The sequence below is a fragment of the Cynocephalus volans genome, chromosome 3 (genome assembly GCF_027409185.1).
Source record: "Cynocephalus volans isolate mCynVol1 chromosome 3, mCynVol1.pri, whole genome shotgun sequence".
Lineage (NCBI taxonomy): Eukaryota > Metazoa > Chordata > Mammalia > Dermoptera > Cynocephalidae > Cynocephalus > Cynocephalus volans.
Genome location: NC_084462.1, coordinates 63490846 through 63515397, shown reverse-complemented (window position 1 = coordinate 63515397; position 24552 = coordinate 63490846). Strand labels below are relative to the sequence as shown.

The following is a 24552-nucleotide window of genomic DNA, read 5'->3' as shown; positions in this document are numbered from 1 at the left end:
TTTTGAAATTGCAAACAGGTATTGAATTCTTATTTCTTTAACCGATGTTTGATAGACTCATTGGATTTTGTTAGCACGTTAATGTTTGTTCAGCTTAATAGAGTTGCAGAGTTATGATATGACTTGGATTTAATTAGTTTGGCTTTTTAGGTCTGGCATATTTGGTGGTAGTTTCTATTTTATATTTATTTCTGAATTGCCTTCTATTAGCTCTGTTGTTGATGCTGGCCTTACACTTCTTAACCATCCAAACATATAAGCATATTGCAACCTTTAATGAATCTGTTATGTAATGCCAAAGAAATGTGTTCTTTTAGTGCAACTTCTCAATGGGAATAGATTACTTTGTCTATATTTTGGTATTTTTCTAACAGACCAGCTGTTCATTTATAATTCTGAGACTAAGTGAATAGAAATCACTTTAGAGTTGCCAGATAAATAAGCAGTTTTGGAAGGATTTACCAAGACAGTAAATTTTTTCTGAGTTCTCTTTTGAAAATTTACTAGTTTTGAAAGTCTGTGCAGGAACAAACTTTACAGAGTTATTTGTATACAGCTGGGACTGAATTTATGGGTTGCCTTTCTAACTTGCTAAAAAGCTGAAGATTGACACCCGCTTTCATACTGCATTATCTAGCTTGGCTTTTAACTCCAAGAGAACTGTGTTCACAAATTGATGCTCTCTGTTCCTTTGGGGTTGGTATAGAAGCATTAAATTGTACTAAAATATTCATATGTGAGTGCATTTAGCTGAAAGCAATTGATGTTCTGTTCCCAAGAGGACAAAGAGAAATGTTGTATGGACCTGCAGTCCAAAAAACACTCTAAGCATGCATCTTAAAGGTAATTACATGGCGTGATGATCAAAGCCCTTACAGTGAAGCTTAAAATGACAAAGGAGAAGTTGTAGAACTTATAAACTGTGGTTTGCATGTAGAAATTATTTGATTGTGCAATAGTTAAAAACTTAATTACCAAAAATTAGGAGTTCTAATTATAACTTTGGTTTGTTTTCTCAGTTAATTTTTATTAGACTGATTTGTCTAAACATTTATTCCAGAGGACCAGTATCAGTAAAGTTTTTTAACTTTTACTATTTTGTTATATATCGTTAAACATTTTAAGTTTCAGAGAGTCTATTGAATTCTTTTTTACATATATACTGTAAATGTTTAAAAACATGCCTCTGGTATGATAAATTGACATGTCTTGTAGATAGTCAATCTAATTTAACAGCTGGCATGGAAATCAATAAGAGTAGACAGCAAATCTTTGTCGTAGCTGTCTTGGTTGGTAACTTGAAAGGAATAAAACGATTTTAAATTTCTATTCTTATTCTAACTGTAGTTTTGGTTCTTTCACATAAAAACTATTTTCTCATGTATAGCTTCAGGTGTGTTAAGTATGCACATGAATGTCAAAGAATATAAGACACTGTACTAGAAGGAAATATTTATTCTATGAGTAGTTGGTCATTTAGCATATGTAATTCAATACTTGTGTTCACTTCAAGGCCAGAGATGAGTACTAAGATGTATAAAGAACATTTTAATAACTTAATTTAACTACATATTAATATTAACCAAACTTAGTCTGAAGGGACTTCGGGAAATGGTGTTTGGGGCAGGGGAATGTATTACATTTCCTTAAAGTAAGATTAGAGGATCTCTAGTTAGTTTGAATGCATAGTAAATTTATTTTCTTACTGGAATTACCTTTTTTCCATATAATTATCTGTACTCCAATTCGTATAACTTTAGAGGTGCTTAAAGGAGTATTTGTGCAACTTAGGCTGAATGTTCCAACTTAGGCTGCTTTTTTTTTTTAATGAACTATTATTTAGAACAATTTTGTATTTACAGAAAAATAGTGGGATAGTGCAAACAATTCTTATAAATCCTATTCCTGGTTTCCCCTATTATTATTATTGTATGTGAACTAATTTTGATAATTGTCAAAATCACAAGATTGTATAGTTTAAGTTTTTTGAAGATGGGAAATTGTGTGAAGGTTTCTGTCAAGGTGAGAACTTTCTAATGACTTTTTATTGTGGCACAGTATAAAATTTTCCATTTTAACCATTTTTAAGTATGCAATTCAGTGAAATTAGTTATATTCACAATGTTGTGCAACCATCACTACTGTGTATTTCCAAATTTTTTCATCACCACAAACAGAAACTCTGCACCCATTAAGCAGTAGCTCCTCCTCATTACACTTTACCTCAGTCCCTGGTAATTGCTGATTTACTTTCTGTCTTGCCTATTCTAGATATTTCATAAAAGGGGCATTATACAATATTTGTCTTTTTGTGACTGGCTTATTTCATTTAACATGTTTTCAGATTTCATCTATGTTGTAGCATGTGTCAGAACTTCATTTCTTTTTATGGCTGAATAATATCCCAGTAATCCATAAGCATTTTGTTTATCCATTTATCTGTTGATGGACACTTGGGTTGTTTTATTTCCACCTTTTGGCTATAGTGAATGATGCTGCTGTAAACATTCACATACAAGTATCCAGTAACCATTTGAGTCCCTGTTGTCAATTTTTTTGCGTATATACCTAGAAGTAGAATTGCTTCTAGTTCTTTATATAACTTTTTGAGGAACTTTCAAACTGTTTTTCTCTGGTTGCTTTGTAGCTCTCATGAGCTTCTTGACGTAGAAGTTAACTTAAAATATGAGATTAAAGGTCAAGAAAGGCTATGTGTAAGCAGTGACCTAGCTCTTAGTAAGTTTAGTAAAAAGGCAGCTTGGTGAGTGGAAAGAGTACTACTTGGAAGTCAGGAGACCTGGGTTCTATGAGAAGTAACGGCTCTGTTTCTTTGATTTTTTCATTGATAAAATAAAGAGATCACATAGATAATCTCAAAGGTTCCTTACAACTGCAAAATTCTACATAGATATGTAGAATTTAGAATGTTTTGACTTGGATCTGTTAAAGAACCTCACTGATAAAAATTTTGGTAGTCAAATAAACTTTTTATTTGACTTGATAAAATGCAGAGCTTTGTAATAGATTCAGTTATATATTCAAGTATTTTGTTGTCATGTACCCAATATTTTAATGTGAATTAACCATCTGAATAATTTTAGCCAAGTATATAATAATATGTCTGACTTCCCTTCATTCTAAGTATATTTGAAGTATATTTTCCCACAATTGAAAATCTGTGAATTAGTATAGAAGCTAATTAGGAAGATGCAAAACATTTAACTGCAAAGTAGTTAAATATTAAAATTATGTTTTAATGTGAAAATATTCCCTGAAGAAAAATCTTTCTTCAGGTCCTATACATCCTATGTAATTGAAATCTGCAAATTAAAAAAGTACTAAAAGGTCAGGAGCTAAAATTTCACTTTTTCTGGTTTACATTTAAACTTTTGAATTGCATGTCACTATATGGTTAGTTAATGTCCCTGTTTAAAGAAAAGTTTAGGTTTGTATTTGAGCAACTGGCTTATTAAATTTATGTTTTAAACAAAGAAATGTGAGATACATAATGAAGTATATGCTAGTGGCATAAATTGCCATCTGCTTTGGGCATGTTATAACTAGGGTAGTTGTGAAGATGACATTTACTTGGTTTCCTGTACCTCCTAGGAGAAGAGGTGGGCTGATAAAAAGAATATGGAGGAACTATATATAAGGATGAATTTAGGATTTAAAAGAATCTTTGACCAAAAAGCCTGAGCTACATATTCTGTGGCTGATAAGCACCAAGTCCGTCAACTGAGCCATGGAATGTCCATTCGTGTGAAAGATCTTCAGAGGCTTGATAAAGATTGCTGTTTTTTCTTCCCAATAAATTTTCTGGCTTTGCTTCTAGACATTTCCCTTTAACAGTTATTTGGATCCAGATATTGACTTCATTGAAAGCCAGGTCAAAATCTTTAGCCAAAATGTATCAGCTAGTTTTCAGTACAGGTTACATAAATTAAAACAAACAAACAACAGCAAAAAGAAATAATTTCAGACTCTTGCCTCCTCTGTGAGTCAGTCTCCTTGATGGCTTTGCAGCTAGTGCATGTGTGTGGAGCGTCTGCATTAGAGCCATTCTAGTTGACATGCAGGTGGTTGACACAGCAATAAATAAATCTAAAGGGTGTAGTTTATGTCTTTCATGATAAGGAATTCAGAGCTAATATACAAACTGATACTTCTAGTAACATGGAGTAAAAGCTAATGCTAGCTAAAATTAGCAGTAGTTTTTTAATATACAAACTTGACTGTTCATGTGATCTCATCTTGTTTTAGGGGTTTTTCTCAAGATAGATATATTTACTGGAGTTTTTATAGACTGATGACTTCAATTAAAGCATATTACCAGTACTGTAACAATATTGAGTCATATGTGGTATAGTAGAAAAAGTACTAAATTTAGAATCAATGGACTTAGATTAAGAAGCCTGCCTTTTAATAGAGTAGAGTCGTGGTTGCCAGGGGCTGGGTTGGGGTAGGGGTGGGGGGAGATGTTTGTCAAAGTGTACAAAGTTTCACTTATGCAGGATGTGGCATACAGAATTGTCACGATAGTTAATACTGGATTGTATACTTAAAATTTGCTAAGACAGTAAGTCTTAAGTGCTGTCACCAGAAAGAAGTAAGTATGTGAGGTAATGGATATGTTAATAAGCCAGATTGTGATAACCATTTCACAATGTATATGTATATCAAAATATCACATTGTACATCTTAAGTATATACAATTTTTCTTTTCAAATATACCTCAGTAAAGCGAGAGGGGGAAACCTGTCTTACCAGGTGTGTATAACATTGTACGACTCAGCAAGCCTGTCTGCTTTCTCTTCTATAAAATGGGAATAATTTCCACCCTATATAGTTGTGTGTCATAGTTAAGTGGGATAATGTATATAAAGCACAGCATGGTTCCTGGCATCTCATAGACAGTAAATATAACTGTGATGATTAGTATGCTGTCTTGAATCCTGATAAAGCATGAGCTAGTCATTGTACAGGGGTATTGTTGAACGGATAGAACATAATTTCAGCTTCAAACCAAGAGTGTGAGTAAAATCTTCCATTCATGTAAAACTCAGCCAGAATCCTGCATAAGAATTTCATAATACAGGCAGAGAGCTGTTTGAGAAAAGAGCCACAGATAGTTGTGCTTTGTGTTTCGGGGCCTCTTCCAAAAAGAGAAGAGTCTTAAGCACAGTTTGGCAAAGAGGAAATAGTTTGGCCTTTTAAAGGAGCAGCAGGATGAAATATAGCAATATTAATGCACAGGAGGCTTGCAGTAATTAGAAAATATAGTTCAGTTAATCTACTTTTCTTAGAGACATTCATTATTTGCTATGATAAATTCATTTAACTCCTAACCTGGCATTTGTCCTGTGTAAGTGTATTATGTTTTAGCTGTAACAGTTGCTGTTTAAGGTTATGTCTCTGTAGTCTATTAAGTAAAGCAGGTTAAGAAAGCATTTGCCATCCTGTAAAACTTGTTCTGGCTGAGGCGATCTAGGGGTATCTTTGAGCATGTAACATTGGATCTTTGAACTCTAGTTAGAACTTCTTATGTGATGTATTGTTAAATTTCTTTCTTTTAAAGAAATGTAGTTCTTCATGTTCTTTCACCAACTCTACCTAGAATGGAGACTATTGGTAGAAAGGAAATTTAAAAACTGATTTTTTAGAGAGGAAGCAGTATTGGCTTGGTTTTTCTTCTCTGAATGCTTCAGATTTAACCACTCCACTCATATTCATATTTCATATAAACAAAAAAGTAAATGTTTAAATCTCTTCATTCTACTTTGTTTAAAGTAAAGCAGATCTGAAGTTGCTACAGGCAGAATTACTGTTCCAATTCCAGAAAAAAGTGAATTTATGAGTTTATATCATAAACTTCAGAAAGTAAGAATGTACTAACATCACTCCTGCTTTACCTTAATCTTGTGCAGGAAACCTGGAATTCTAAGAGGTATAGCCCTGCTTCTCCAGAGGAGTTTAGTACAGAAGCTAAAGGGAAAGCTGTCCCCTACCTGCACATTGTGATTTCAGCTTAACACCATTTTTAAATCCAAAACAGAGATATTCTATATAAATATCTCATAACTTTATATATTTTTTTATATGACCAACTTGATATGTCTTAGTACCTGAACAAAGATTATGTTAGAAATTTCTAAAGAAATTCACCCTGACTTCCTAGGCCAGCACTATCTAGGAAGTTGGGCAGAAATTCTAACTTTTTGGTTACTACTAAATGCAAAGAAGAAACTGAAAGGTATCAATGAAAAGAAATTTTCCCAATACATTACCCCCAAGAATTGTATCATGTTGGTAACAACTTTCCTTGACTATATAGATAGTAATAGTTACTATTTTAAAGTGTATACAAATGGCCAACAGACATATGAAAAAATGCTCAACATCACTCAGCATCCGGGAAATGCAAATCAAAACCACACTGAGATACCATCTCACCCCAGTTAGGATGGCTAAAATTCAAAAGACTCTGAACGATAAATGCTGGTGAGGTTGCAGAGAAAAAGGAACTCTCATACATTGTTGGTGGGACTGCAAAATGGTGCAGCCTCTATGGAAAATGGTATGGAGGTTCCTCAAACAATTGCAGATAGATCTACCATACGACCCAGCTATCCCACTGCTGGGAATATACACAGAGGAATGGAACTCATCAAGTCGAAGGTATACCTGTTCCCCAATGTTCATCGCAGCACTCTTTACAATAGCCAAGAGTTGGAACCAGCCCAAATGTCCATCATCAGATGAGTGGATACGGAAAATGTGGTACATCTACACAATGGAATACTACTCAGGTATAAAAAGAAATGAAATACTGCCATTTGCAACAACATGGATGGACCTTGAGAGAATTATATTAAGTAAAACAAGTCAGGCACAGAAAGAGAAATACCACATGTTCTCACTTATTGGTGGGAGCTAAAAATTAATATATAAATTCACACACACACACACACACACACACACACAAAAAACTGGGGTGGGGGGGAAGATATAACAACCACAATTACTTGAAGTTGACACGACAAGCAAATAGAGGGGACATCGGTGGGGGTAGGGGGGAGGGAGGAGGGAGGGAGGTTTTGGTGATGGGCAACAATAATCAGCCACAATGTATATCGACAAAATAAAATTTAAAAATAAATAAATAAATAAATAAATAAATTACTTAATCTCTCTTTTTAAAAAAAGTGAAATTTATATGATAGTTGGATGTCTTCTGTTCTTTTCAGAAGTATAACACATTAAAAATGCCTTCTAGTTTAAAGATTTAGTGATAATTTTAGAAATAATAATCATAGCATTGTAGTATATCTAATATATTTTGAGCACTTCACATTCATTTTGTTATTTAATCATCATAACAATCCTATTAGCTGCAGATACTTATCTCATTTTACACATGAGGAGATTGAGCCTTTGAGAGATTAAATAAATTGCCCAAGAATACAGATGGTAAGTTGGGAGAGTCAGGATCTGAACCCAGCTCTCTCTCATCTTATTTATTTAGTTACAATAGTGATTCCTTTACTTTCTCTCATTTTCAGCTTTCTTGAGTTGAGATCTTAGTTTGCTAATCTTCTATCATCCTTGTTTTCTAATATACATATAGGGTTATAAATATCTTTCTAAGTATCACTTTAGGTGTATCCCACATGTTCTGATATACGCTGCCTTTTTTGGTGTTTTGTTCTGAGTATTTTTTAATTTCCTTTTTAACTTTTTTGACTCAGATATTTTAGGTACTTTTTGAGAACTGTAATTTTTTGAGGATAGATTTTTTTCCAGTCCTTCCAGAGTTTTAAGACAAAAATATAACTAACTAGAGAACAAAATTTGATAGTTGGAGAGTTGCTTTTCACTTTACAGTATAAACTTACTGTATTAAACCAGTAGTTTCATCTGCTTTTGGTTTTCCTGTAGCGGTCCACACTACCTGAAATTTGATGGATTTTCACCATCTATTGTGACTCTCTCTATTGGCTACTCTTTTATTTAGTCTTGCTGCCTCTAATGCTGGTCTTCAGCTCTGCCACACTGCTGACTTTCCTTTTCGGTTCAGTCTCACTGAGTTAAAACAACCTATAAATGGTCTTGTTCTGAGCTGATACAAGCAAAACAGACAGACACACAAGACTAATGCCATTCCATCTCTAGATCTATTGTCAGATCATGCCCCACAGTACCTAGTAGAGCTTATGAAAGACTCTTCTTTAGTTTGTTCTATGATTATTTTGTGTTTCTGCTGTTCAACATGGTAACCACTTAGCCACATGTAGTTATTGGTTACCTCTAATGTGGTTAGTCTGAATTGAGATTATATTGTTAAAATTGGTTTCACTTGTTTCTTTTTACATTAAAATGGCTACTAGAAAATTTAAAATTAAATATGTGGCTTACAAGATATTTATATTGAATATCTCTGTTTTGGATTTAACAATGGTGTTAGGCAGAAATCACAATGTGCAAGTAGGGGGACACTTTCCCTTAACTCCTGCACTAACTCCTCTGGAGAAGAAGGGCTTAGATAATACCTCTAAAATTCCAGGTTTCCTGTACAAAGTTTGGGTAAAGCAGGAGTGATGTTAGTACATTCTTATTTTCTGAAGAAAACAGCTAAAACCTAATCACCCACCAGAGAATACTGTTTATATTCACAAAAAAACCTGTACACGAATGTTCCTAGGAGCTTTATTCACAATATCCCCAAACTAGAAACCACCCAAATATTGAATCCACAGCTTGGTTGGATTTCTGCAAAAGTATTAAGATTTCAATCCAGTCTTCCCCTGTTTTTTAGAATGCAGTTTTGTCATCAAGCTAGAGCTATTAAAACCTGCTTTAAAAAGCTTGTTGTGTCTGAAGGACTAAGGGAGCAGGAATATATGGGATAGACTGCAAAAGTGACCTCCTGTTTGGCATAGAGTAAAGATATCGTTCCCTAATCTGCTTCCTTTTCCTAAAGGCCTTTCTGCTTCTCAGTGTGGCAGGTACAGGAAATGAGGGGCTGCACGAGAGACCAGAGCTCTGTCACGCTACTTTGCGGTTTTACTTTATTGGAGTACAGATTTTTATGACCTTGCCTTAGCCTGTATTGTTAGACTTCGAGCTTCTTGAGGACAGGAGACAGAGAAATAGTCATCTTTATACTTGTATTATCTATAACATATAACAACATCAGCAACAGTAAAATCAGTAAACCAGCGCCACTCAATTTTTTCCTGTTATGGCATACTTAGAAAACTATATTTGTACCCCAGGGGATTCTGGCTCTCCAGCACTTCTCCTAGTCCATGTGACTGTTTTATATGAATTATAAAGTACTCCTTTCTCAAGTTACTCTACTGCCATCTGTTGGAAAATTATTGTAATAAAATGCAGATCTTTAGTGACTATGATATGAATGGTGCCTCCCTCCAGAGTTGTTCAGTGTACAGCCTGCTCAGCTGTACATGGTATCCTGAGACCACCCTAGGAGCCCACCTGGCCACCCTGTGAGCTGAGGGAATCAATATTTGAACAAACCTCAACCCATGAGTGGTGCACCATTGTGTCCTAGGAAAACAGATGCTGTGCTAGGAACTGAAGCCTTAACAGTAACTCTATGAAGTAGGAATTCTTATAATCCTGTTTTCTAGATGAGTAAGCTGAGGCATATAGAGATTAAATAACTTGCTTATGGCCATGCATCTATCAGGTGACAGAGCTGGGATTTGAATCCAGGTATTGAGACTGTACAGCCTAGATTCTTAACTACAGCAGTATACTCCTCCGGCAAACCTCTGTTAAACTGCATCAGATGCAGCAGTTTCTGAGTCCTGTTGCTGTTTCCCTCTTAGTCCACTGTAAAGTAATTTAGACCTCAGCCTGTGGTTTCTTTGGATGAGTCCGTAGCTCTAGTGTTTTTTAGGTGTGGCAAAGGAAAAGGGATTTATGCTTTCTCTGCCAGCACTTATTTGTGTTAAGGTGTTGCTTTGCCTTACACGGAGTTGTCACCTCTCTTCCCCTGGGTGACGGAGCCGCAAAAGGATTACTCAAAGCCCATTTCTTCTGAGCAGTGAGAGACCCCGAAGGGGTTAATTTCCTGGAACCCTCAAGAGAGAGGCATTCCTTCCTTTTGGGAAATTAACCACGAATTGGGGTTCTTGCCCCACATTTATTCTCCAGACAAGGAAGTTACAGGAAGAGAACATAGGTGGGGTTATGACCAATTATAGTTTAACAATAAAGGCTGGTAACAAGTAATGTGACATTCCATAATGCAATTTGCAAAAGGTTAAGTTGATCCACCAACAAAAGCTTGATCTTAGCAGACATTCTCTTTCCCTACACAATTTCCCAGTATCTTTACATATCAATCAGTAACTTGTCTGTCCTTGAGCCAGCAACCTTGCTGTGCTACAATTCTTTATCTCACAACAGAGACTTTCGCCTGGGGAAAATTTCCTGTCTTTTGCAAGGTTAACATTTCTATATGTACTTTTAAGAAGTTAGGCTAAACCTGAAACCGCAGGGCTTTGGAGGCTAGGCCCTGTGAAATACATTTGCTTTATAAATATTGGTATATTCCACATTAAGGTAAGTGCTGTTCCTTCTCTCTATATTGGAATAACTTCTGGTCTTCTTCCCAACCTGTGGCTTTACTTCTTTCCAGCAGTCCCCATTCTTGCATCACAGAATGACCAACCAAACTGCTACCAGCCAACCCAAACTGCTCCTAAACATGTGGGTGTTGATCTGTTCTCTCTTCTAGATTCCCTACCTTTGCTAAAGCCACTAGGGCTGTTCAGTACTATTGCTCCTTCCTTCTGTGTTTGTTCTTTTCTTTAATCCCACCTCTTTTTGAACCCTTAATTGCTGTTGTCTCCAACATCTCTCATTTTCTCTCCAAATTATCTTACTATCTGATTTAGAAGGAAAGTGCCTCAGGGCAGGGATTGCCTTGTTATGTTGTGAAGCAGTATCTGAAGTGCCCCATAAATTAGCATCTGTAGAGAGTTTTGTACATACTAATTATTATTACTGAAATACAGAAATGCTTTCTGAACCATGAGGAAGCATCTTAGGATATTAGTGTAATTGCCTGTACATGTTTTATAAAAAGGAAGAAAAAAAGCCTCTCTTCCTGCCTGAGAGAGCTATCAGAGCCTCAGAACAGCAGCCAAAATTCTCGGACTTGCTCCGGACTTTTGTTTCAATGCTTTTATATTTATTCAAAGAATCATGTTTGCAAGATAGTAAAATAAAGTTCTGTTAGTCATGTGGACCCATTTGGACGATTTATGCTGGTCAGAAAGGTAGAAGTGGCCCCAGAACACCTGCCTTTGATTTGCTTTGGCCCAGAATCTTGTTATTTCCTTAGTGACATTTATGGTTAAAGTCAATGGGATTCATTTGGTCATTGGGGGGGGTGGGCAAAGAGTTTAAAGTAAATTTCCTTTATATTGTGTTTATGTTTACTACCATAATGAATCAACATTTTATTAGCATTTTATGATGCAGATGGAGCTTTTAAGACTGTTGAATTTTAATGTAGATATGTATGTCAGAAAGACTTATTTTACAGGACTTTCAATCTTTTTCGGTGCTTTGAGAATATACCTAGAAGAGTGGTTAGTGAGACAGTTTCTGTGTCTGTCAAAATAACTTGCTTTAAAAATCTTTACATAAGAATTTGTTGGCCTGGTTTTCCTGAATGTGAGCTTTCGTAAGATATTTTGATAATTTAATGAAGGTTTCTTTATGAATGAAATGCTAGTCAGAATAAACTGAAATGACCTTAAAATTATCAATTGGAGTTACCTGTAAATTTTAAATAGAAAAATAGTGGTGCTTTTTTAAAGAAAAGAAGCTTGTTTATCATGCATGTGAGTGTCCATGTCTGAGGAGACAGTATAATGGAAAGGCCTTATTGTATTGTCCAACTGTGTCTGGTCGTAATTAACACACTCCATACAGTTAAGATCGAATCACAGATCATGCAATTGCTTTTTATCTTCACCTGGACATTTTACCTTCTGCAGTATCTCTCCCCCCTGCCCCACCCCCCCGCCCAAGACACAGTCTCTTTAAGGCAAATTGCTCTCACTTATCTCCAGGCTTTTGATGATAACTTTTGAGCAAGTTGAATCAGAAAACAGGCCCAGCTTATTTTTAGGTGATTAACTCACTTCAGGGACTAGATTGTCTTCTTTTCCAGGTTACACAGTGATATCCTCCTGCTTTGGAAGCTGTTGGAGACTTTATGCCTTTAAAGGCAAGGCCCAGATGTACCACCAATATGCTGGACAGAGTTATAGGATTCAGGTTGCAAAAGACCTGAGGAATCACCTATTCTAGTAGTTTTCAGCTCTGGCTGCACATTCGAGTATCTTGGGGAGCTTTTCTAAAAAGCACCAATGCTGGGGCTATACCTCGTCTGTTTACTGTTGGGGAAACTGAGGTCCCAAGAGAGCAAATGACTTGTACGTGACCATATACACTTAGGTGCTATGAAAAATTATAATATTAGGAGGGAGTACATATTATTCTCAGATCCCAGTTGAAGTGCTCTTTTATTTTGGAGTAAGTAGTTCTTAAATTAGATCACAAGCAGTGCAAAAAACAAGGTGGGACCACCTGACACTATCATGGGCTTTGAAGTATCTGCAGTGTTATAAAACTAAATGTGACAGAGCCACCTTTAATGCCTTCCCCATGTTATTCATATTAAGGAGAGACTTTGTCAGTTGTGACAAAACCATAGTGTCAATCTGGTTACAAGGTAGGTGTACCTCCTCCCCAAGCTAGGACTTGTTTGTTCAGTTGTATGTGGGAAAAGGGTTTAAGTTGAAGCATTCATTAGTTATACCTAGTAGACAGAATGAAGCATCTAAGCTCTTTGAATTAAGCACTTACTAAATCAGTTTTCCATGATGATAGTGGGTTTTAATTTTCAAACATGAACACTTTAAAAATTTTAGATAAGGGGACAGAACAGTAGTCAGTTGTCATTCCCTTTGTGATTATTGGAGGCAGAAAGGCAGGAAGAGGTGCAGATATCATCATCAGCATTTACTCAGAAACTACAGTGTGGGGGCCCTTTTGTTAGGTGCTGGAAATACAAAGGTTCAGCCCATGCCTTCAACAAGTTTGTTATTCTTTACTCAGGTGGAGAGAGAGAGAGAAAGTATTTAGAACTTCTTGACACTGATTTGTATTTCTGGTTTTTCTAAAAATGAAGTTTAATAAATATATCCTAATTACCATTTTAACAAATACCTTTGTGTGAGAAGGCAAACAACTAAGTCAAAATCTATTTTAATATGTTTCAGTATATGTGTTTATATGTTAATATACCGTGTGTATGTATGTTGTGAATAGGTATGTACAGCATGTATGAGTTGAACAGTGGCATCCAAATGAGTACCACAGACGAAAAGTGCTATCTCACAGGTAATTGTGAGATTGGAACAGTTGATGTAAAATGCTTAGCAAAGTGTCCGGCACATAATAAATAGTCAGTAATCTTTATTATTTACATATTGTTATACCACCACTACTATAAGAATTCATAGGAAAAAGAACTGTGGATTAATAAGATTGGGGAAGAAGGAAAGCATAATTTAATACATATTGCATCTATTTAACATTTCTTTTGCCTAAGACTTAAGTTGCTAGGAGCAAACACTTTGGAGAGTATTATACGAGTATAATACAAGTATAATACATATTAATAATGTGGTCTCTTGTTTCAGGAACTTTATATTGCTGTGGGAATATCTGGAGCCATCCAACATTTAGCTGGGATGAAAGACAGCAAGGTAATTGCACATAACAATAATCACGCTAAGAGGAAAAGTTTTCACATTTTAAAATTTGGGTTTCACTGTATGTTTCCATGTAGTTACAGTGTATATAGTCGAATCATTCACATTAACATAGTTCTGAGAACTGAAAGAAATATAAGCTGCTGTTCACTGCTGAAGATGTACTGTTGGTAGGAGAGGCAGTTCTGTGTTGTGGAAAGAGGCCCCTGAATTGTAGCTCCACTGCTGTGACATGTTCTGTCTGCACCTCAGTTTCTTTGTCTGCCAAATGTGGGTGTTGGATGTTGGTTGCTAATGTCCCCTTCAGCTCTGACAATCTATGGGTAGAAAATATGAGGCTTAAATAACTTGATGAGGTTCTGACCATCTAACTAGTTTATGAGGTTCTGATCCCTGATTCTCTCTCTGTCTGCTTCACTCTGGCTCCCCAGCAGTCTCATCTTCAAATGTCAGAGGGGTCCCCCTTCTCGGGTTGTTACCAAAGTATGATTGACACATTTCAGGTTGGAGCATCAGGCCATCTTCATCTTTATACCTTAATAATTGTCAGAAAAGCAGTGTGTAGAGGAAGCGGTTGATTTTAACTTGCTACTTGGACTGCATCTGGAAGTCCTGTGTAATGACTCTGTGAACATATATTTCAGAATATGACACATTAATTCATGCATAACAATGTACAGTTTGAATTATGAACTTATCTTTCATGAAGTCAGAGATGCCTCTGACATGCCTGCATTTATCCATTCAGATGGAAGCTTGATATAAAAGATAATAAAACTTTTAACAGGCTTAACTTCTAACTTGAAGAAATGCATACACTACCTCTTTGTAGCCCCTAAATGAATTGGCCCAAAACCAGTCACATTTCACAGTTGGATGGCAGATTTTTTTACTGAGCTATGAAAACAACAGTGCCAATGGGGAAAATGTGATTGCTGCATTAAAATAACAGCAAAAAACTACCTTAAAATATATTTTTAGCCAGGCCAGTTCAGACATATCTAGAATTCTGCTTCTCTAAAATAAAAGATTCTGCCTGCCAAGAAGATCTGGGTGAAAATTCTCATTCCATGCCAACAGAGCTAGATTGTGAGAGAGGCAGACTAGAAGAAAGTATACTCTAAAGCAAACAGGAACAGTTAAGAAGACCAGTGTTGGAGGACAATCCATGAGAATAAACTTCAGCTAAGACATTATCTCTCATTCCAATCAACAAATATTTATTAATATTTGTTTTTTTATTTGTTTAATAATACTTATTATCTCTAGTTGCAATTTTGGCTAAGTTCTAAAATGGGATATTAGAATGGTTTAAATCTGACAGTTACATTGCCTATATGCTGTAATTTTAATTAGCATCATGGTATAGTTGAAAGAATGGGAGATTTGATTGTTACATTAAATGAATCAGTGTAATAAAAGCACTTTTGAACTATATATATAATGATATGGTTGAATACAATCAGTGCATTTAAAAACTCTGTAAAGAAGAAGAGCTTGAATTTATAAGGAGCTATTAAGAGAGCTCTTAGGTGCAGGCAAGACTGTTGTAGTTATTTACAGTTGATAATTTAGGAATATTATTTTAGTAATCCAAAAAACTATAACCAGTGCACATTTTTTCCCTTAAATACCATAATTTCCTTGTGCATAGTTATCTGTTCTTTCTTTAAAAATAACTTTTATATAGTGGAACAAAAAAGCTTTCAGATGATTAAACTGTCAAATGCTTGACTAGGTGACCTCCAGGTGAATCATTAACCATCATTATTTAAATAATGCTTATAGCTGTGAAGCAGCTACACATTCCCAGAAGAGAAGCAACTGAATGCAGATCAACACCTGTGATTCAAAATGTGTATCTTCATGATTTTGGATTTGAGGTTCATATTTGAAACTCATTTATTATCTCTGACCATGTGTCTTAATATAGTGGCATGTTTCTCTGGCTTGGCAGTTACCTGGACTACACTGTGCTCCAGTCTCAGATGCTATGGCATACCCTGCCCATCTCTTTGAGAAGCCTCTCTAAGGGAATTACACAAATGTTGTGTAGCCTATATTTTAAGTCAGACTACATAAAAATACTTAATATGCTTTTTAATACCAGCTGTTTTCACAAAATACAGTAACAGGCAGTTAGAAACAATTTTACTTTTAGAGATGTGAATTATAATCTACTGTCTCTTAAAATAATATCATATTAGAGTCAAAACTCTAATTTTACTTTAATTACAGTGGTGGTAGAAGCATCTGTGGTGGATACTAAACTATTTGTAATATGTAAATAAATCTGATGCTAATAAAATAATACTTTTGAGTGACTTTCTCCTTATTCTGTTAATAAACTGTCATAGCCTTTCACATTTAAGAATATTTTTATAGGAGATAAGAGAAATGTTTGGTAGTGTTTATAAGAGAGATAGTAATTTGCTTGTCTGGTTACATATTATTTGCTGCATATTTAAGGACTTAAAATTATTTTTAAGTTCTCTTTTAATGTCAGGCTGAAAGGTGGTTCACTTATATATTCTCAGAACAGACCCAGGATAACAATTTTAAAATAACAAATAGAATGGAGTATATGGAGGACAAAATAGTTTGATCTGCAAAAGTTGTGAGTTGGGATATAGATTTGTTACTTTTTCATTTGAAATCAAACATTTGTTTTATAAGTCAAAAAAGAACTTTAAAAAAAATAATGATTTTAAAGTCTTTTTAATACTTAGATGGGCTAGTGGTGGGTGGAAGATAATTTTATTACATTCCAACCCAGAAATTTCTAGTAAATTTACAATATTGGCCCAGATGCATCAAATTAATCTTATTTGGTAGACATTTTAAGAATATTAATATGTTATAAGGGAAGTTAAAATAGAACCATCAATCTATGTGGTATGTTTTCTTGATAAAAGGCAAACTATTGTTTTATTTCACAGACAATTGTGGCTATTAACAAAGACCCAGAAGCTCCAATTTTCCAAGTGGCAGATTATGGAATAGTTGCAGATTTATTTAAGGTAAGCTGGCCTTGAGGGAAATTGCTAATATCTAGATCGTTATCCAAGAACCTCTTAGAAGGTTTGTTAGGGATGAAGCTATTAAAAGAAAACATCGTTTGTGGCCTGTCTGTGTTTATATACATGGTTGAAGTAACTCAAGTAATTATAACTTAGAATCATATTTGCCAGGTGCCCTAAAGAAATTAACATCAAACCCCCTCATTCAGGAATTTTCTGAGGATGCTAGAGCTTTTCAGGGGAAGAACAGGCACTCAAGTCCCGCTTATCTGATTCAACAAGAGAACTCTGCTCAGTGTGTTAAAGGTTAAATGTCTTTCTAACACAGCAAGTGTAAGGAGAACACTTATTTTCACTCCTCACAGTCTATACTTTTGAGTATTCTTTCTACCCTACCCACTACCTCTGTATTTGCCCTCTGCATGAGAAAAATTACTTTAGTGATATTGCAGAGCACCTGATATTCATTTGGCCCCATTTAAAGGTCCTAACTCATGCAGGTCTGGCCTCTTCTTGTCCCCTTGGGCCCACCCACAGGCTTCTAGGTTACCTTGTGCAGAAATCACTCATGCTGGAATTGATACTCTGAAAGTAGCATCCAACCTTAGCTGGCTTTGCTGGAGTGAGGAATTCATCATACAGAACCACAGTGAGGGGCTGTGGGCCTCGGTAGAGAGGCTGCACCTGAGAACAGAGCCGGGGGTGGTCCCCCCAGCAAGAGGATGGGCCCATTAGCATGACTTCACCAGCCCTGTATATGATCTAGATGAACTAATGAGTGCACTTAGAGAGCACATTTCTACTCTTAATTATATGTTCATGCTCGTGAAAGATGGAAGAAGGACCCTTCCACTGCTCAGCGATTACACAGTAATGGCTTTTACCACGTAGGGCTGTTGCTCTGGCTCAGCATAGGGCATACTGCTCCTCAGGAAGTCTCCTAAAGAGCCTAGATCTTGCTTTGGGGAGAATATGGCCACCTTTCAAATGACCTTGAGGCCCGGTATCTGGTATTTGGGGTTCGGGTAGGTCAACCACTTCTGTTCCCTGGCCCAGCTGTGTAAGAACAAACAGCAATGGCAGTCATTTGGCCACTAAGATGTCCCGGTGGGAGGGGGAGCTTGTATGTCAAAGAGAAATTTTTTGTATCTCTGTACAACAATAACTTTCTTCAAGTAGCAAGTATTTAGTTCTTATTATTAGGTGTGGATAGAGGGGCAAACATTCCTTTTACTTAAAAGCAAAATGAAAACTTTCTGAATCCCAGCCATGTTCATGTTTGCAAATAGGCATCTACTATAGATGCCTTTTATTTTTCCTCAAGAGAATATTTTAATAAATTTATAAGTAATTTTGTTTAAGGTATGTTTTTCTGTCTGCCTGTGTACTATGTAGTGCAACTCACATGGAGGGCTCACATGATAAAAGTAAGAGGTGTTAAACAGTTAGAAATTTTTGGTGTTCCTCCAATGGACCACCTGCATGAATGCAGTTATGTGGGATAGAAGTTATTTGCAGCAATTATTGATGGAATGGCACAGCTCCCAGGTTAGGCATGACAGTGTGTGTGTGTCAACACAAAGAGGTATCTCACTGAGAGAGAGTCCTAAGACAGTGAAGAGGAAAGGTACCTAAAAAAAAATCATCCAGTCAGCTGATTGCCAGCAGGTTCACAAGCTATTTCTGGTGTTTGAAGAAGCCCACTTTTGATTATAAAGAGACTGGACCCAAGACATCGTGTTTTTTGCTTTTAGCTAGAATTGTATTAAAGAGATGAGTGTCTTATGCTGCTCAGGAGTTCTGAAGTACAATTATGTATGTTTTTTATTAATATAAAGATAGAGAAGTTAATCAGTCTTTAAAAATACAGTTTGGGAAAAACTAGTTAAAGATTATGAAAATATTAAAAATATTTCTTTAGTTGAAGATTTGTTACTTCATGAGTAACACAAGCCAGGTCCTTTCCTTTTAAGTTGTCTGTCCCAGAGAGATATGATCTGGGGAAATCACTTAGCAGGTTATCGGTACAACTAAGCCAGGATCCTGCCTCTGTTCTCCCTCTCATCACGCTGCCTTTCCAGATCGTCAGGTACTACAGCCAGGCAGTTCACCACTGTACCTTGGATAAGTTGTAGCAAAAAGAACCACACCTTTGACATAGTCTAGGAACCTAGACAGTATCCATCAAATTGTTTTCTCAGCTGAAATCAGAATGAGCGTGTTGTAGATAAGTGTTACTGTAATTCTGACAGAAGAGCAGACAAGGTGGTCTGGTGAATACACTCCTCTGTAGGCCCACCCATTTTTTAAAAATTGAATATTTAAAGATGCAACATTTAAGAATACAATTACATAAATTATGAATGAGAATTAATTAGTATTACCTAGTTTTGATTAAGATCTAAAAATATAAGTCAAATACTAGCTAGACAAAAAGGACTTTTTTTAGACTAAATTTTTGTGTCAGAATTTTAAATTATAACAAATATATACAGTTATTAGACTAATAATTCCTTAGGTGATATTTTGCTCACCAAATTCAACCATGTCTAGAGGAAAAATGTATATGCCTAACATTTTATCCTCTATATTTATTGCTTCACTTCACACTTGAACAGTTAGGAGTTAGAAAAGATAAATTTTTTCCCTTAAATAACAGAAATAATGTGGGACAGTGATTTAGAGAATTAATTCAAATTTGTCTTGGCCACATACTTGTTAAATTATCTTGGCCAAGTTATTTAATCTCTCTGAACATCAGCTTACTCATAAGTAATATAAATATTACACAACCTACCTTAAAGTTTGTAGTGAAGATTGAATGAGATTATAGTGTACCTAGTACAGTCCGTGATAAATTAGCCTACCTGTTTGTACTTCCTTTGGCCCAGTTACATAGTAGGTGCTCAATATATGGTAAATATTATAATCAGAGTGAGAGTAACCAGGCATAGGGCATCACCTGACTGTTTTTTTTTTTTAAGTAAGTTTTACTGAGATGTATTTCACATATCTCAAAATTCACTCTTTTAAAATGTACAATTGAGTAGATTTAATTATATTCACAGAGTTATGCAACTACTATCTAATTCCAGAACATTTTAATCACACTGAAAAGAAACCCCATACACATTAGCACTACCTCAAATTCTGTACATTTCCCCCAGCTCCTGGCAACCACTAATCTACTTTCTGTCTCTGTGTATTTGCCAATCCTGGACATTTCATATGAATGGAATCATGTAATGTGGTCTTTTCTGGCTGGCTTCTTTCACTTAGCATAAGGTTTTCAGTGTTCCTCTGTGTTGTAGCATGTGTCAGTACTTTATTTCTTTTCCTTGCCAAATAATATCTATTGTACGGATATGCCACATTTTGTTTATCCTTCATCATTTGACGGACATTTCAATTGTTTCCACTTTTTGGCTATAATGAATAATGCTGCTGTGGACATTCATGTGTAAGTTTTTGGGCAGACATATGTTTTCATTTCTTTAGGATATATGCCTAAGAATGGAATTGCTGGGTCAAATAATAACTCTCATTTAATATTTTGAAGAACTGTCAGACAGTTTTCAGAGTGGCTGCACCATTCCCACCCATGATGTGTGAGGACTCCAATTTCTATATAAACTTGTAACACTTGTTTTCATCTGTCTTTGATTGTAGCCATCCTAGTGGGTGTGAAGTGCTATATCACCGTGGTTTTGATTTGCATTTCCCTGATGCCTAATGATGTTGAACATCTTTTCATGTGCTTATTGGCCATTAGTACATTTTCTTTGGAGAAGTGTCTATTCAGATCCTTTGCCCATTTTAAAATTGCATTGTTTTTTGTTTGTTTGTTTGTTCTTGAGTTGTAAGGGTCATTTATATATTCTAGATACAAGTCCCTTATCAGATATATGATTTCCAGACATTTCTTCCCATTCTGTGGGTTGTCTTTTCACTTTCTTGATAGTGTTTACAGCATAAAAGTCTTAAATTTTGATAAAGTTTAGCTTATCCATTTTTTCTTTCGTCACTTGTGCTTTAGGTATCATATCTAAGAAACTTTTGCCTAACCCAACATAGTGAACATAGACCTACAAGTTTCTGTTCAACTACCTGCTTTTGATTCCTTTTGTTATATACCTAAGGGGAGGCAGAATTGCTGGGTCATATGGTAATTCTATGTTTTGCTTCTTGAAGAACCTCCAAACAGCTTTCCTTAGAGGCTGCCCTATTTTGCATTCCCACCAGCCATGCACAGATGTTCCGGTTTTTCCACATCCGCACCAACACTTGTTATTTTCTGTTTTTAATTATAGCCATGCTAGTAAGTATGAAGTGGTATCTCATAATGGTTTTGATTTGTGTTTCCTAATGACTAATGATGTTAAGCACATAAGCACATGAAAAGATGATCATTGACCATTTCTATGTCTTCTTTGGAGACGTATCTATCCAAGTTCTATGCCCATTTTGTAGTTGGGTTGTCTTTTTTGTTGACTTTTAGAAGTTCTCTATATATTCTAGATACTAAACCCTTATCAGATATATGATTTCCAAATATTTTCTCCCATTCTATAGGTTATCTTTCACTTTCTTGATAATGTTTTTTGATGCATAAAAGTTCTTAATTTTGATGAAGTCTAACTTATGTATTTTTTCTTTTGTTGCTTGTGCTTTTGGTGTCATATCTAAGAATCCATTGCCAAATCCAAGATCATAAAGTTTCACTCCTGTGTTTCCTTCTTAATGTTTGATGGTTTTAGCACATATATTTAGGTTTTTGATTTGAGTAAAATTTTTAATATGGCATGAGGTAGGGGTCCAACTTTATTCTGTTGTATGTGGATATCAATTTGTTCTAGCACCATCTGTTGAAGGTACCATCCTGTCCCCATTGAGTGGACTTGGCATACCTACGTATCTCTTTAAGCCTTCTTTTACTCTTCTCCTCAGCAAAATTATTCATGTCATTGTAATCTCTTTTTCATCTCTGGAACCTGCAGTGTTTATCTCTGTCTGCCTCCTCTTTTTTTTTTCTTTTTTTTTTCCCCAGAATCCTTTTCTTCTCTGGGTTGGTGTTCTGAATTTTCCTAATCCACTCTGATATTTTCTTCATCAGAACTCCTGAATTTAGAGCACTTAATGCTATTCTTATTATCTCCCTACATTCCAGTATAAAATGAGCCCATTTCTGATTGAGTAGTTCATAGGCTTCTGTCTGTTCTCCACAACTAGGAGGCAGAACTCCTTGTGGGTAGTAATCAGGCCTGAACTTCTCTGTCATTCTCAAAGTGATAGAGACCTTGTCTATCTCCCTTAGTACTGCCCAGAGGAAGTACTAAGTAAATGAGTGAAACATAGTTGTATTGTGATTTACATCAGTAGATTGTCTTTTTTGAAAAACTTAAGTTCCCTCTTATTTGGTCTTACTGAGTAGGGAGTTGCCTTTGCAATATCTTAAAGAGAATAGAAACAAGAATCCAAATCTTTCCGTATTCTCAGGCCATCAGACACTCAGTGAACCTGAGTTAGCATTTTCTTTTCCCTAAATAAAGCATTGTGTGGTATGCTTGGATAGTCTGAGGTTGATCTAATAAAAAAGATACAAATGATGGAGAGAGAAAGTCCCCTCAACCCTTTTATGGGGAGTGGGGTGGGTGGGACATTCTGTAAAGTTTTAAAAAATTGCATATTCTAAACCAAATTAACATTTCACTTCCTGGGGAAAGAAGTTGGGCTCTAGCCTATTTTTCATGAAACACACAGGTCCCATGTGAGGCTCAGTTAGCATGTCATCCATGCCACTCTCCACCATGAGCTCATGGTCTCTCCACTGAGGAAAGCTGGAGGAAGTAGTGCCAGCACTTAATGCCACCCCTGAGTGAATGCCTGCTGGCTCCGTGGTAAACATGGACCTTTTAATAGGCTGGAGACAAAGTGACATTCGGAAGAAACAACATGTCGACAATTTCCTTAATAAATTTTGTACGAACACATTATTTCCACCTAATGGAAATGTAGCTCTCTTAAATAATTGAGAGGCTATATTCATCAGTGGCGAGTTCAGCTGGGATCTTTGTGAGCTAGGGCAGCCGACAGCCCCTTGGAAGACTGGGTAATTGATATTTCACACAAGTGGCTGGGCTAGTTTTCAGAATGTCTGTGTGACATTCCCCTGCAGTCCCCATGTGTAGCTCTCCTCTGTTGTTCGGGAAGTCACAAAGCAGCTCCACACTGAAGTCTCCAGTTGCAGCCACTGAACTGCCAAGACTAAGGATTAGTAATTAATCCTTTTTAAATGGGAGCCAAGTTTCCCTTGCTGTGGTTTCTTACTGTGTGTGCTGACCAGCCACTGCATTAGCACAAGGTCTTAATTTTAATACAGAGCAATGATATTGAATGTTCAGTATGCAGTTCATTTTTATGTGCCAACTGATAGTAACATGTGCTGAGAAAGCAACTGAAATGTTTCTGAGATGAATGATGAGTGAATGAATGAACAACAAGAAAACAAGTACTTGTCAAGGCTGACAGGAGTCATGACTGAGCTAGAGACTTTGGTATGAACTTTGAAGGAAAGTCAAGAATGCAGTAAGGGTAGAAAGAATGCTGGGGAAAGCATGAAGGTAAAAAGTAGGGCTACTCTCATCCTAGACAAGAAAAATTGGACTTCCTATTATTTTTGTTGTGTTCTTGAAGTTTGCGGTTGTGTCAAAAAGGCTCCTAGGTGGTGAGTGGACTCTAGGCCCTGCCAGCCCTGTGTCCAGGGTGGTCTCTCCCTCAGAGGGTTTTCTAGTCTCCCTCTACAAACCCTCTGGGTGGGAGGAGAGACTAAAGGAAAGCAGGGAGTTCCTGGATGGGGAGAGGGGCACTGTGCCTGGACAGTGATGTGCATTGTTTCTTTTGACCTCCGTGTACTGCTTAAGGAGCTGTGACCGTATCACAGTGAAGGCTCAGGTTGCTTAATTACTTCCTTTTTAACATTTGCAGGTAGTTCCTGAAATGACTGAGCTGTTGAAGAAAAAGTGAATCATGATCATATTTTAAGAAGGAAAACTGTGTCAAAGTATTCAGCTGAAATCGTAGAAATCCATTGGTATAACATCACTGGAAATCATGGAGAGCTACATTTTGTAATTTGAGTGAAAAATTGTAACAGATGTGAGAATGCTTTTTTATGAGACTATTATTATGTTTCTTTTTAATTATTTGTGATTCCAAACAATTTTTTTTGAAATTTTCTAATTCTATAATAAAATCTATAATAAAGCCTTTCCACAGCTTTAAAACTACTATCAGAAATATGCCTAGATTTGTAAAGAAAGAGAGAAAATTGAAGAAAGGGAGTAAGAATTCATTTAATGCTTTTTCTTTGCCTGTTTTGTTCATTGAGGGCTCTGTGTTTTAGGTAAGATTGTAGATGTGAATCTTCTCACCACCAGGCTAATCAAACTAATCTAATTGTTGAAGGGCATATCTCATAGATACGGGAACTAAACTGGCAAATTCAGAGTTAAAAAAGCATGGCTACAAAGCATGAATATTATCTTAAACATACTCCAGTCTTCAGAAAACCATAGCTAATGTGACAAAAGTAGACCTGACTTGAACCTGACCCTGCTGGATGTATTTAGTTGGCTTAAGTTAAACTTGATTTTCCATTTCATTTTAAGGTTTTGTCAGTTTATAAGACTGTGTCTGCAGACGAGGGGGTG

General features: G+C 36.0%; 1 protein-coding gene across 1 annotated transcript in view; it reads left to right on the top strand.

The window, feature by feature from the left end:
- Positions 1-24129, top strand: part of ETFA (electron transfer flavoprotein subunit alpha) — a 101366-nt gene extending 77237 nt beyond the window's left edge. The window contains exons 10-12 of the mRNA XM_063091042.1: positions 13752-13817; positions 16763-16843; positions 23828-24129. Of these exons, the coding sequence (XP_062947112.1) occupies positions 13752-13817; positions 16763-16843; positions 23828-23866 (186 nt within the window). The 3' untranslated portion in view covers positions 23867-24129. The remainder of the gene's footprint in view (positions 1-13751; positions 13818-16762; positions 16844-23827) is intronic.
- The last annotated feature ends 423 nt before the right edge of the window (positions 24130-24552 follow it).